The 15,054-nt window shown below is 35.8% G+C and overlaps 1 protein-coding gene across 5 annotated transcripts in view; it reads left to right on the top strand.

Annotated features, from left to right (window-relative positions):
* Window positions 1–14,755, top strand: part of zranb3 (zinc finger, RAN-binding domain containing 3) — a 53,642-nt gene extending 38,887 nt beyond the window's left edge. For all 5 annotated transcript variants that reach the window (XM_043222393.1, XM_043222394.1, XM_043222395.1 and 2 more), the window contains 8 exons: window positions 239–481; window positions 2,630–2,736; window positions 4,942–5,043; window positions 5,234–5,376; window positions 6,606–6,740; window positions 9,813–10,152; window positions 13,376–13,507; window positions 14,415–14,755. In XM_043222393.1, coding sequence (XP_043078328.1) covers window positions 239–481; window positions 2,630–2,736; window positions 4,942–5,043; window positions 5,234–5,376; window positions 6,606–6,740; window positions 9,813–10,152; window positions 13,376–13,507; window positions 14,415–14,513 — 1,301 coding nt within the window. In that variant the 3' untranslated portion in view covers window positions 14,514–14,755. The remainder of the gene's footprint in view (window positions 1–238; window positions 482–2,629; window positions 2,737–4,941; window positions 5,044–5,233; window positions 5,377–6,605; window positions 6,741–9,812; window positions 10,153–13,375; window positions 13,508–14,414) is intronic.
* Window positions 14,756–15,054: the final 299 nt, after the last annotated feature.

The following is a 15,054-nucleotide window of genomic DNA, read 5'->3' as shown; positions in this document are numbered from 1 at the left end:
GTTTATTTATTTAATATTCTATTTGTATTTGTGCATTTGATCATTTAGATGGAAGAAATCAAGTAATACTGTCGTTAAGCCATAATTAAAATTTTGAGGTGAAATATCAGTTTATATCAGACTAGTTGTGTGCTGTAAAATGTGATGATCAAGTTGAAACGGTAAACTTAACTCATGCTCTATGTCTCTCTCTCTCTCTCTCTCTCTCTCTCTCTCTCTTTCTCTGTCTGTGTGTTAGCTCCCAGCACATCTTCATCTTTACCGGATCACCCTTCCTCCTCCTCATCCTCCTCATCGCTCACTACCATCTGTATCTCTGATTTAGATCAGGAAAATGACCCATCCAGCCCCAGCAGCCCACAAGCTCCACACACACATCCAAACCTACAGGCCAGTCCGGATGTGGCAGAAACACACATTGAGCAAGAACCTCAACGAAAGAATGAGTTCGGCTCACAAACTGTTTCCAGCTGTGACTCAGGTCTGTTCCACATTCTCACACACACGCACACACACACACACACACACACACACATATCCAGCAGAATGCGGCTGTCAGTCCTGCATTTGGGATTGACGGCCATATTTTCTTTACAGGTGTGAGTCTCGAAATGTCTCGTTCACACAGCAGTGTTTTTCTGTCCGTATGAACGTGCAACGGGAGTCAAGCCTGCGTTCCTTACTAGTAACCATAGCGACAGTGGCTAAAGTAATATCGGTGATTGCGGCGTCCGTAAAATTGAAAGTCTTATCACTTTCTGACATGACAAGAGTCCAATTTAGCCACGAGTTCTTTCTTCAAACCTTCATTAACCGACAGCAGCTTTTAAATTTGGGAGGAGAGCGGAGCGTTTTTAACACAAAACTGACGAGAGCGGCTCCGGTGGAAAAACTGATGGGATAAAACTTTAAGATGACACGCAGCTTATTTCTCCTTTACTGTATGTTAACCAAAACACACATGAGAACGCGTAACACATGGTAATGTTCATGTCTGTTCATGTGTGTGTGTGTGTGTGTGTGTGTATGTGTGTGTATATATATATATATATATATATATATATATATATATACATATATGTACTGTATGTGTGTGTATATATATATATATATATATATATATATACATACAGTGTGTATATATGTATGTATATATATATATATATATATATATATATATATATATATATATATATATATATATATATACTGTACTGTATATACATGTTAAATACACACACACACACACACATATATCACTTCTAGCATTACTAACATGACAGTGCAGTTGGTACTTTTATCAAAATAAATACTGTAAAGCAAACATCAGCATGCCTGCCTTTGCGTTATAGTTTAAACACGACTGAAGTACAAAGCCTGTAATGTACATGATAAATAATAGTTTAGAATTGAAATGCGTTACATCGAAAATATACATTTTTTTGGATTTGAGCCAAATAAGAGTGGTAGGATACACGAGCACAAAGCTCCATTTCTCAAACAGTTGAGCGCACAAGTCTTTAAAGCATAGTCCTTGGTCAGTCTGCGTGAGAGACTTAGAATTAACGTTCATGGTCACTGTTTAGGGGGCTTTGTTTTCATTGGATTAGAGGGAATTACTTGTATTCGTTGTAAGGCTGAATGCACCGAACTGAGATTCTTTTTTTAAAAAAAAAAGATTATTTTTGAATAAAAAATAAAATCTTATTTCATATAAGTTATAATATACATTTCATAATAACAGTCTTTTTTTATTTTTATAATTTAAATGCGTACTTGAAGTTATTTCATATTTTATAGTATTTCAAAAAAATGTATATAGCAATCAATAAAAATTCCAATAAAAGCTGAAGTGATATAATTATAAGACTGAACCACTTTTTACAAAGTTACATGAGGTGCAATTGGGTTGCCGTCGAATCCTCAAAAAGCATCAAAGAGCAGCTCGCACCTTTCGCTAAATACCTCCCGTTGCGTTCTTTCAGAGAAAGCATCAGCCCTCGAGGACCGAAATTACCTCCTTAGAACAATTTCCCAGTTGCGTCACCGCAGCTGAGAGCACGTCTGCGTGAAATATGGATAATAACAGGCCATTTCGAAGCCAGACAATCGACGAGCGTTCACCTTTCTTATGAAGAGTGCAATTTTCAGACGCTGCAGGGTTTGTCTTAACGCCCCCCTCTACGGCACACACACACACACACACACACACACACACACGCTCGCAGTGCCCCAGCTTCCCGGCAGCATACAGTAAGCATAATGGCTCTTTAATAACACGTTGTGATTGGCCAGCCGGCGACGGCTCGGCTATTTTAGACCGCGGTAGGGTTCTGGTAACTAAGCCTCGCGGGGCGTCTTTGCAGTGAGCCTGACCCAAATGAATGTAGAACGGCTCTGCGGGACCGAATCCGGACGAATCCCATTTCTCCGGGATCGTTTGAGGTCACGGCGTGTACCTGCTGCATTCCAGCGTTCGTTAGCGCTCGCGTCACCTGACCTTTATCAGGAGCATAACGATCATCCGCTCCGCTCGTCCTCTCATTGCCCTGCTCTCTTTTTTTCTCCTCCTATTAGTCACTCCGACTTTCCCATCATGTCTCTCTCTCTCTCTCTCTCTCTCTGATAGCTCATGACATTCACGTTCAGAAGGAGTCGGGCGACTCTGTTCCCGTGTACAACTGTCTGAAGTTTTGTGCCAGCAAAAACACCGACAGGATCTACGTCTATGACGAGGTATACAGTGTTGAGCCTCGTTCACTTTACGATAACTATAAAGATAATGACAGTACGCCAGCGAACCGTATCGACTATTTATTCTAAGCGCATATGCGCCTGTCGCTTTAAATATCAAGCTCGCTAGTGTTTTATTCTGATTGGCCGTGAATGTATTTATCGTTCGTCAGCTGTAAAAAACATCGTCAGCTATATAGTTTCTCTGTGACTTTATCGTTATAGCCGTGGTGTTGATGGTGTTAATATTAAGAACATTTTTTACAGCTATATCTTCGTCGTTGTCTTTATAGTTAACGTGCTTGATATTTATAGTTAACGTGCTTGACATTTCCTAAGCATTTAGAGTTTTATCAGCGTACCTTGCCATCAAAACGGTGGCTTATTTCTGTGATCACTGTGCTTTGAGTCATTTTTTTTTTTTTTTTTACTGGAATAATTTTATTCGTAATGTAGAATTATGTATTTAAATCCTTTTTATGAAGGATTTCAATTTTAATTTTAAATAGCAAAAAAATTGCTGTAAATTCAGAAATAATGTAAAATACCAGCAAATAAAAAAAAGTAATCTTTGCAAGCGTTATAAACATTTTAGTTGTAAAAAATGCGACATTCGGAAAAAAAAAACCTTGCACAAAATATTGACAAGCAAAAGTATATGAGTATAATTATATGAGACACAAAAATGATTTTGAACCTGTCAGCAGAATCCGTTCTGTTCTACAAGTTCGTGAGGGTTTCTTTCGTACCAGACCAACCCGGATCTGCATCATGGCCCTAAATGTTCTCCGGATGGAGTCGTGAACACGACGAGCAAAGCTTCGAGTGTTAATCTGAGGGCAAATAAAGTGTTGAAATCTCCCTGTCCTCGTTTGTACAGCGACACGCCGGGATTCTTGCGGCTCTCTGCAACTGTATTAAATGGAAGCAGATATAAGCAGGGGGCCTCTAATTGACTTTGATTGAGAAATATTATCCGGGTTGGTTTTTAATAAGAGCTTTTCCTGAGGCCATCTCAGCCGAGCGGGTGATGAATGCCGGAGTGGAGCAGGAAGACAGAGGAAGAGCTGGGAGAGATGCCTGCCGTGGGCTGGAAATGTAATCTTTTGTCTCCCCGTGGACAGACGTTGTGGGACGGCGGTCCAGCTGGTGCAGGAGAACTGGACCGCTGCCTGTGATTGGCAGCTCTTTAACCAGCGTCTCTCCGCTCGCGTGAACACGGCTCGTTGTCATCGTGACCTTGAGGGACTACCTTTGGCTCTCCCTTCATATTCAGATTTCTCACTTAAAGTAACAGCAGTAGTGTTGCTACTTTTTATGTGTTTTGATTATTACTTATTAATAATTATATATATATATATATATATATATATATATATATATATACACACACCTAATATATAATTTTAATATGCTTATAATAAGTATATATTTTATTTATTTTAAATACATTTGTTTTAAATGTTTTACATTCATTTACTTTTATATTTAATATTTTTTAAATCATTAAAAAACAATAATAATCTAGTATATCTAATATTGACATTTCATAAATATACTTTATGGGTGAGTGTGAAGTATGACATTATTGGCAAGGTATTATTATTATAGGTGGTTCTTAATTTTTTTAATTTTTAATTTTACACACACATTTGTATATTTGTGTATTTTTTTTCATAGATTTATTAAAAAAAATGGTTTTCAGCAGATCACTTTTATTGTATTTGCAATATCTGCAATTTGTATATTAATATATTTAACTGCCCTTTTACAGATTAAATGTTTGCATCAAACTGTTTAATAGCTGCTGTTGTCCATATTTTTCATTATTTGCTAAATATACGTATTTATGCGCGCCAACATACTTCTGCACTTACATTTTACTAAACCTGGTCAGACGCCCTGCAGATATTTCTATGAACACTTTTGAGTGATGACAGAAATGCTTCATCGAATCACTTTGAACAAATTCACCCAAACTGGCAATTTGAAGGAATGGATTCACAGAAATGAATCAAATTTCAAAACAATATCAGCAGCGGTGCTGAGCCAGAAACTAGTCCACCCGCGGAGTCTTGAGGAAAAGCGGCGAATAAAATGCTGGTTAATTTTATATTGTCAATAAAATATTAAATATCTAGTAAATATTCAGTATATCTGGCTGCTCAGAACTGAGTATGGTGTGTGTGTGTGTGTGTGTTTCTACAGGACGGTCTCCCGCTCCACTGTAACTTCATTCCCTTGGATATCAGACTGCAGAACTGGGAGGAACTGCCACCAGAATTCAATCACAGTGAGAACAGGAGACAGGTGTGTGTGTGTGTGTGTGTGTGTGTGTGTGTGACGGGATCTTCAAGTACTGTTTCATCAGATTTCTTGAAACGCATGTGTGTGTGTGTGTGTGTGTGTGTGTGTGTGTGTGTGTGTGTGTGTGTGTGTGTGTGTGTGTGTGTGTGTGTGTGTGTGTGTGTGTGTGTGTGTGTGTCTGTGTGTGTGTCAGGTTGTGCGGTTCGTGCGAGAGTGGAGCTCTCTGACTGCGATGAGGCAGAGGATGGTGAGGAAGAGTGGAAGAGTGTTTCACAGCCCCATCCTGCTTCTCGAGGAGCTCACTCAATCCCAGCGTCGGCACAGCAGCACCTCCAGGCAAGAAACACACACACACCATTAAAGCTGGAGAGCTGTGGGACATGTGGGCGGATCTGAATCTCATTGGCTCAGATGTGGGTGTCAATCAAATTAAGTGTGGTTTTGTTTGTTTGTTTCCCCCACACACTCAAAATGTTCAACACAAGTCATTGGACCTTTTATTTTGGCTTAATTGTATGTTCTATTTAGTTGAAAATTAAAAAATTGTATACATTTTATTTAATATATTCTAATTTAGTTTATTTATTATTATTTTTGTATTTTTTTATCTATTTCTGCAGTATATATTACTTTATTACTTCAGTTTTCTATGTTACATGATCTTTCAGAAATCATTCTAATATGCTGATCTCAAATATATATACTGTATGTGTGCATTTGTATATACATAATAAATCTACTAGGTATACAAATGTTTATTTTGGATGCAATACACATGTATGTGTGTGTGTGTGTATATATGTGTATATATATATATATATATATATATATATATATATATATATATACATATATACATATATACATATACATATATACATATATATGTATATATATATATATATATATATATATATATATATATATATATATATATATATATACATATATACATATATATGTGTGTATATATATATGTATATATATATATATATATATACATATATATGTATATATATATATATATATATATATGTATATATATATATATATATATATATATATATATATATATATATATATATATATATATATATATATATATATATATATATATATATATATATATGTATGTATATGTATACATATATGTATGTATATGTATACATATATGTATGTATATGTATACATATATGTATGTATATGTATACATATATGTATATATGTATTTTTCACCTAATTCTTCAGTCTGTGGGTTTTCTTTATTTTATTTTATTTTATTTTTTTGTCTATGCAATATCTTTTAGTTTATTTATTGCAAAAGTTTCACCCAAGGCAATGAATAATGTGAGATGTTTTTAGTAGTTTTTAATTTAATATGTTTTATTTGAGGATTTTTCTGACGCATTACATCAGTTTGCTGTTCCGTTACACAAACATCAGCTCTGTGTGTTTTCTGGTAGCAGATACTGCACTGCCCTCTTCATGCCACCACAGCGTTCCCTTTCTGGCACTCAGAGTTCCTCACAGTCTCTCTCTCACTGTCTCTGTCTCTGTCCTCACAGGTATCTCTCCAGACAGGACGTAGCTCAGACCTCCATCGCTGTGGCACAGAAAGAGGGCGGAGCTCTCCGCATTATCAGCAAGGACAACAGCAGTCAGAAAAGACAGTCCTCGTCCAAACCTGACCCCAGCAACAGGTCTGACCAGCCATAACACTTCATAATAATCACTGATATTGAACCTATTGTTTTACAAATTTAGTTATAAATTATGTTGATTGTCACATTGAAAAAAAATCTAGATAAGGCACAACAATAAATATTGACAAAATTTGCAATTTGCATAACACTGATTTTAAACAACTGAAAGTGACAAATTTAGTATTTTTTTTTTTATTTGTTGTTTTCATTCTGCTTAGTGAAACTTTTAATCTAGACAGCCTGCCTCCACCATCAAGAGCAGTCCTAACACCCTAGCAACCACATAGCAACACCCACTTTACACAGCTTCTGCTATTTCAAACATTAAATCCTTCCGAAGTCAACCAAGAACCATCAAAAAAAAACATCCTAGCAACTGCATAGCATCACAGAAAAACACTCATAACACCCTAGCAACCACATAAGCGCAACCAATTTCAAATGTTAAGTCTTTTAGATGACTATCAAGAGGAACCATCAACAACATCATAGCGACTGCATAGAAATGCAGTAAAAACAGTCATTACACCCTAGCAACTACTCGTGGCACCCTAGCAACCACTCTCTTTCAAATGTTTAGTCGTTCAGAAGACAGTCGTCAGGAACCTTTAAAAACCTCACAGCCACTGCACAGCAACACAGTAAAACACTCATAACACCCTAGCAACCACTCAGCAGCACCCGTTTATCATCTTATATTTTAAATGTTAAATCCTACAGACAACGAACACTTATAACACCCTAGCAACCACATATCATAACCTGCTTATCATGTAGTGAGCATTTCAAACGTCAAATCCATCATGTGATCATCAAGAACATCATAGCAACACAGTAAAAACACTTGTAACACCCTACCAACTACTTATAGCACCATAGCAACTACTCATAAAACCCTAACAACCACCCACTTAGCTACTATTGATTTAAACTGTGAATCCTTCAGAAGATCAATCGTCAATAAATTCCCTCAAAAACCTCACAGCAACTGCATAGCAACACAGTAAAACATTTATAGCACCCTAGCAACCACTCCCCAGCACCCATTTATCTCATATTTCAAATTTTAAATCTTTCAGAAGATGACCATCAAGAGCAACCATTAAAAACACTCATAACACCCTAGCAACCACGTAGCATCAACTGGCTCTCAACTAGTGAGCGTTTCAAACGTTAAATCCTACAGAAGATGAGCGTCAAAGAACGATATATCAAGTGTCAGCAATTGCATAGCGATGGAGCAAAAGCACTCACAACACCCCATCGACCACTCATAGCACCCTAGCAACCACATAGCAACACCAACTTATCATCTAGCGAGTATTTAAAACACCAACTCGTTCGGCAGACTGGGTTTTGGTGAAGTGGCCGCACTCGGCGAGTTCCCGACAGCGAGAACGAGGGAATAACGCGGCGGTGGCGGATGAAGTCATCAACACACACACACTCGCGCGCGCACGGGCCCCGTCAGCCACGCCGTGGCTTTTTGATCATATGTGACAGCAGTTTCCTCTCGTACTTTGTGGCTGCGTGAGAAAGTCATCAGACTTTGTTGTCGCGCGATGAGATCTCAAACCGCGACGGCTGCTGCCCCAGGTGTAGCTAATCCACAAATGGAAATGAATATATATGTTTTTCACTTGGCTTTGCTCCCGCAGTCAGGGAGGAGACTGTCGCTGACAGATACATATTTATGAATTTGCATCACTCCTGCAAAAAAATGATATATATAAATTTATATATATATATATATATATATATATATATATATATTTCACAGCGAGTGACAATTTACTTTGAAAGTGCATTTCGGCATGTAATTATGTGTGTAGCAGCAAACGGTTAACCTTGTAAAGCTGCGATACAAGTGTGTGTGTGTGTGTGGAGTGTGTTCAAAAATGCTTAGTGCAGAGGATAAGGGCTTAATCCACACGCGAGTGCTGCAGCGTCGCCATGGAAACCGCGGGAGGAAAAAATTGCGACGTACTGAGCGCTGTCTGGGGCTGGATATTTTTAGGCGATGGAGAGAAAAGAGGAAGAAACTGGAAAGAGAGAGAGAGAGAGAAAGTGAGAACTGATGGAGGACTAAAGAGAAAGTCGTTCCTGGTGAAGTTTAGACTAGTTGGTGTGATCAAGACTAGTCTCGTACATACTTGCGCGTTAGCACGCCTATCATTAAAATTAGTTAGCGATAGCATGCACCTTGGTGGAGCCACAGAGTAATGGTTAGCACGTTACCCTGGTGATTTAATTATTTATTTATTTATTTATTTATTTATTTATTTTTACACCAAATTAATTTCAGGCTGCTGAGGACTGGTTTTAATGTAGCATTAATTTATTTGGAAACAGAAGATACATTTAGATAATAATAATAATAATAATCATTAGATTATTAGAATATGAATATCCTTTTATTGACACATTTTTGCAGGATTGCAAAAATATAATTTTATGCATTTTAGTATTGTTTTGTTTATGCTTTCTAGAACAAAAATACATTTTTATGATAATAATATTATTTTATTATTTTCAATTATGTCCATTTATATATTATGTTTTTTTGCATGTTGTACATTACTACTAATAATAATAATCTTATAATATAATAAATATTTTTGTATTATTATTTTTACTGTTATTGTTGTCACGTGTGTACTATTTTTATTTTATTTCACCATATTGTTTTGTATTAAAATGGTGTATTAAAATGTACACGCATGCAAATGTTATACTTACAGTAGTAATAATAATAATAATAATAATGCACCATATTTAAGCTTTCTCTGAAGTCACAAAATTACATTATTATTTTTAAATAATGCATAATTATTATTTGTGGCTTTTTAGCAATCTGAATTATTCTAAAAGGGCAAATATATTGGTAAAACAAGATTAGCATTCATATTCAGAAGTGTATATGTTATGTGTAGCAAGCAGCCAACCAAGAACACCCTTATAAACCTAGTGTTTTTTGTTTTTTTGCAGACCAGCACCATTTGTATTTTTTTTTTGCAAATGTATTTGCTAATGTGTGTGTGTGTGTGTGTGTGTTGTTTGCGTCTGCAGAGAAGCCGAGGGCTCGGTGTGTGTTCAGACAGACACCAGAGCCGGTTACCTGCAGGCCGTGGACTCGACCGGGACCCCCCTTTGTCTGTCCTGCCAGAAACCCAGCGGGGAGCACCGCGGCTGGGCAGGAGGCTTCTGCAGCCCTGCCTGTATGGAGGACTTCCAGCTGCGCTCCAATCAGGGCTATATGCGCGCCCGTGTGCTGGAGACGGAGCAGGGTGTGTGTCAGCACTGCGGACTCGACGCCCACCAGCTGTACCTGCAGGTCCGGGACGCCCCGCGCACACACCGCAAGGACATGCTGGACAACACCTGGCTGGCACAGCTCCCTCTCAAACAGGTTGGGCTCGTTTCCGCCAGCCTCATCGGCACATTTAGCCGCGTTTGTTTCTTTATTCCCGTCCATCGCTGAAATATCACATGCTAAAGTGGCTCAAACTTTTCAACGTGCATGTTCTGGTCTTTTTGTAATGCAACGTGCAATACAGTTTCAGTATTTTTACTCCCAGCTATTAGTTGTCAAGACTACGATAAATATAATTATATAATATAAAAAAACAGACACTGCACTTTACATTTTTCACTATCCACTTTGGCGAATTGTGTAATTAAACGATGGCGGACCGCAAAAGATATTTATCACTTTTAGCCTTTTTAAGTTTAAATGCCTTCTTAAAAATGTAATGCTGGCATAAATATCCCATGAAATAATATTATTAACAATATTTGTGTCGTGTTATTATTTTTCAGTATTAAAATTAGCCACTATTAATTTCTTTTTTTTTTTTTTTTTCATACAACAAAAAAAAATTAATACTACTAAAAAAATAGTAAATATGCTACAAATTTTTTTACTAATTTGAAGAAAATGCCACAAAAAAAATCATCATTTTAAAAACAACAAAATAAAATCATTTAAGATCTTATCTAAGATCGACGATCTTATATGCCTCAAAATAATCATAAAAATAAGTGTATATTATTTTATAAAAATTTGTCATATTAACAAGAAATGATCAGTAATGCTACTACTACTACTAATAATAATAGTAATAATAAAAGTAAAATTAATAATAATTTAACAATCTAAAGTTGCCATAAAAATTGTCATCATGTCAATAATAATTAAAATAATGCTTTCCTAAATATGCCTCAAAATATAATAATTATTATTAGTAGTAGTATTAATAATAATAAACAACACTGATGTCCTTAAGACAATAATATTATAATGTTAGTAATATTAATAAATTTAAAACATTATTACTATAATAATGTTACTATATTTTGTACTAATTATTCATTTTTGTAATAATAATTATTATTATTATTATTATTATTATTAGATATTGGTATTATTATCTCTTTCTTTCTTTAGAATCTTCTTTAAAAAGTCATCTCAAGTGTCCACAAAAGCGGTGGTTTACGCTCCACACAGCTCCTTCTCGAAAACTTCCTCTGGTAGATTCGTACGCAGCAACCAGGACTAATTTCGTCTGGGAAGTTGGCCAGAGTTTGTGGGGCGGGGAGAGAAAAAGCGTGCATTAGTCGCTTCCAAAAGCACATTAGCCAGAATTATCCCCAAACATTCGCGAGCAACTCGGCAGACGCTGCATTTTATTGAAAAAATATTGCTTACAGAGAAAGATAAATAAAGATGGCCTGTTTAGCTCGCAGAAGCAATAAGAGCTCAGCGGCCTCGGGGCGTCTGCTCTCTGACTCTCTCTCTATAGAGTTATCAGGGCCGTACACACACACACACACACACACACACACACACACACACACACTCGTCCTGTCCTCCCCGGAGCATCCAGCGTTAACACAACGCCTAGTCTGTCAGATTGTCATTGATTTTTCCCACAGTGCATTGCTACGAGGTGCGGGTTTGATTTTTGTTCGGCTTTTCTGTTAGAGCCCCGAGCGGCGAGGGCCTGATCGATAACGCGCTTTGAGTGCCCTCGACGCACAAACAAGCCCGCCGTCGTACGGGGAAAGCTCCGCGCGCATTCGCCGCTTCCTAGCATTAGCATGTGTTTTGGCGCGAACGCCTTGACTTATCGACGGACGAGGTCCGGTAAGGAAGCTCCCCGCTCTCGTAGCGCAGGGTTATCGTCCGCGTCGCGACCCTTGAGACTCTGGATAATGATCGTCCGGCTCTGTTGAGGGGGAAGGAGAGGATCGATCGGGGTTTTTCTCCAATGGCGCGCCGGGGCTAAAAACAGTCGCGCGCTGAAATGCCAGGGCCTCGCGTTGATCGTCCACTCGCGATGTAATCCCGACGAACACCCGGAGTCTGCTGGAAAGCCTCCGGAATAAAGGGAGTTTCCAGACGCTTTCATGCAGCGGTTCGATAGAACGGCGGGAATAGAAAGGATCTATGCGCAGCAACAACACTGTTAGGACACTCTCGAGACTCTGTCTGGGTGGTGCACACTTTCAAGTGTGTACTTGCGTGCAAGATCGACTCGTGCTTGGAGTAATATTCAACGATAGTCAGTATTCAACCGTTATCAGTAGTTTAAACTTTGAGTGGGAAACAACGGAGCCAGTTTAAGTTTTAACTGTTAGATATATCATATAGTCACCAAAAAAATAAAATAATATATATATATATATATATATATATATATATATATATATATATATATGTGTGTGTGTGTAGGCATATTTGTATATATATGTATACATTAATGATATAAAAATATTATTATAAAATAATTGAAATTATATTTGTATTATAGGATTCTTGTATTTTAGGATAATATCTATTTTATTAACTTTTATTTTGGTTGAAAATATTTCTAAAACGTAACTTTGAATAAAAAACACTTTATTTTATAAACAAGTATTTTTTCAGTATTGTTCCAAAAAGTAAAGAAGGTTAATAATAGAAGAGAGAATTATTTAATTTATTTATTGTTGCTGTTAATGAACTACTACTATTATTATTATTATTATTATTATTATTATTATTAATATATTGTCAGTCATTATTAGTGACTACAACAGTTTAAAGTAATTTATTTATTATTTCATATTAAAAGTATTTTATTGTTAATGGTTTTAAGAATATTGAAATTGATACAAACATACATATCAGTATTTTTCATTAAATATTTAGAACAGATTTATTATTAAATTATTATTTACTTGTTGCTGTTAATAAAATTTATTTGAATAAAAGTAATAGTGTCGTTTAGTTATTTCTATACAAATTAAGTATAATTAATAAAATGGTTTATGCAGATTTAGTGTTATTTAATAATAGAAGAATGTTAGTAGAAGACGGATCAATGTTTTATTGAAATGCTGTTGCTGCAAATAATGATTTATTATTATTAATGATTACAACTATTTTAAGTTTGCAAATAATATGCACATTTTTTTATATCAGTATTTTTTTGTATTAAATATTGATAACTAGTAGTGTGGTTTTTGTTAGAAAAAGCAGCAAATGAATAAAATCGGTTATATTGGTTATTAAACACTTCTATATTATGTTGGTCATGAAAGAAATGTTGGTAGATTTGTCTGACATTGTCTGTGTTTGCATGTTGCAGCTGAATGAAATGATTCAGAGTCCCGTTGAAGGACATTTCTGGCAGGTGGACCACATTAACCCTGTGTACAGAGGAGGAGGACAATGTTCCCTTGAAAATCTTCAAACCCTTTGCACCGTCTGCCATCGGATGGTACTGTATTTCATCCACACACACAAGTGTATATTTAGAATTAGTTTGATATATTTTTTAAATGTATATGTTATTTATTTGAAAATAAAAACACTTTAATTCATAAAATAGTATTTAAACATTATTTTTAAACGGTAATAATAATAATAATTACTGTTGGTTGTTTATTTATTATTAATATTTACAATATTTAAATTATTTGAAACATTTTAAATGCACTATAAAATGTTTATATATGTAGTTTCAATGTCGTTTTAATGATTATAACATTTTTAAATATTTTAATAATTAAAAAAAAACTGATATAATTAATAATATTTACAATATTTCAATTATTTGAAGCATCTTAAATGTGTATATATATGTGTATATATATTTAATATAGTTTTTTTAATTAATGATTACAACATAATTATTACATGGTTGTTATCATTCATTATTTTCTTAACTTATTTTGTAGTAATAATATTAATAATAATAGTAATATTAACTGATTTAAATATTTAATGAGTTAAAATGTTTTTATTTTTAAATAATTATGTATTTATATAAATGCTTTAAACGTGAATTTTTAAAAAGTAGTAATAATAATAATAATTACAATGTTGTTTAGTATTAATAATTACAATATTTTAATCATTTGAAACATTTTAAATGCATTATACATATTTTTTTATTAATGATTACAACATAATTGTTACATGATTGCTATTATTATTATTTTTTTATTTACAGATTCAGTAATAAAAATACTTTTATTAATTATTAGCTGATTTAACTATTACATAAGTATTTTTTTATATACACAATATTTATTCAGTTTTTACATTTATTTTCGGCATTTCATTGGAACATGCAGCACGTTTGTAGTATTTGGTGGTGAATGTGTGGCGGGTTTGTTTTGCAGAGGACCGCGCAGCAAGCCAAAGACAGAAGTCAGATGAAGCGAGAGCAAGCCGCCTCCAAACTGGCCTCTGACATCACGCGCTTCTTCATCAAGAAATGAGCCGCTCCGTCTGCCACTATTAAAAACACACATCCAGAGCTGTTGCCTTGGAAATGACCCTCCTGCGTTTTCCATGTCAGAGGCGTTATTTACCAACATCTGCAGCGTTCGAGGAGTGTAATTTAGCCGATTGGGTAGCTGTTTTTAATCGCCGCTCTCAGCAAGAGGCGAAATCGTTTTCGTACGCGATGTGTTCGAGCCAGAAATGAAATAAAGTCTCCAAATAAACACGATGCACCCGCGTTCGGTTGTCATGTGCCGCTTTTGTTCCGCGAGCGAAGCTGACTCTTTGGATGTTGAACTGTGTGTTGCAGGTTTAACCGGAGCCCTCGCCGCAGGACGTGTTGGCGTGAGATGTTTCTAGTGTCTGCCGGGTGTTTTTTGGGTCAGTGCAGAGATAGGAGGCTGTGCGGAGCGGCAGTCAGGCAGCACAGGATGTTCACTTTCACCAGTGTCTATAGAGCGTGATAAAGCTTATCTCTCCTACACGAGACACACTGAGAGGCAGGTTGGCACGGGATGCAGGGTAGGTTATTCTTAT

Source organism: Puntigrus tetrazona, chromosome 22, assembly GCF_018831695.1.
Source record: "Puntigrus tetrazona isolate hp1 chromosome 22, ASM1883169v1, whole genome shotgun sequence".
NCBI classification, from domain to species: Eukaryota; Metazoa; Chordata; class Actinopteri; order Cypriniformes; family Cyprinidae; genus Puntigrus; species Puntigrus tetrazona.
Note: the sequence above shows the minus strand (reverse complement) of the source record. Positions and strands in the feature narration are given on the sequence as shown.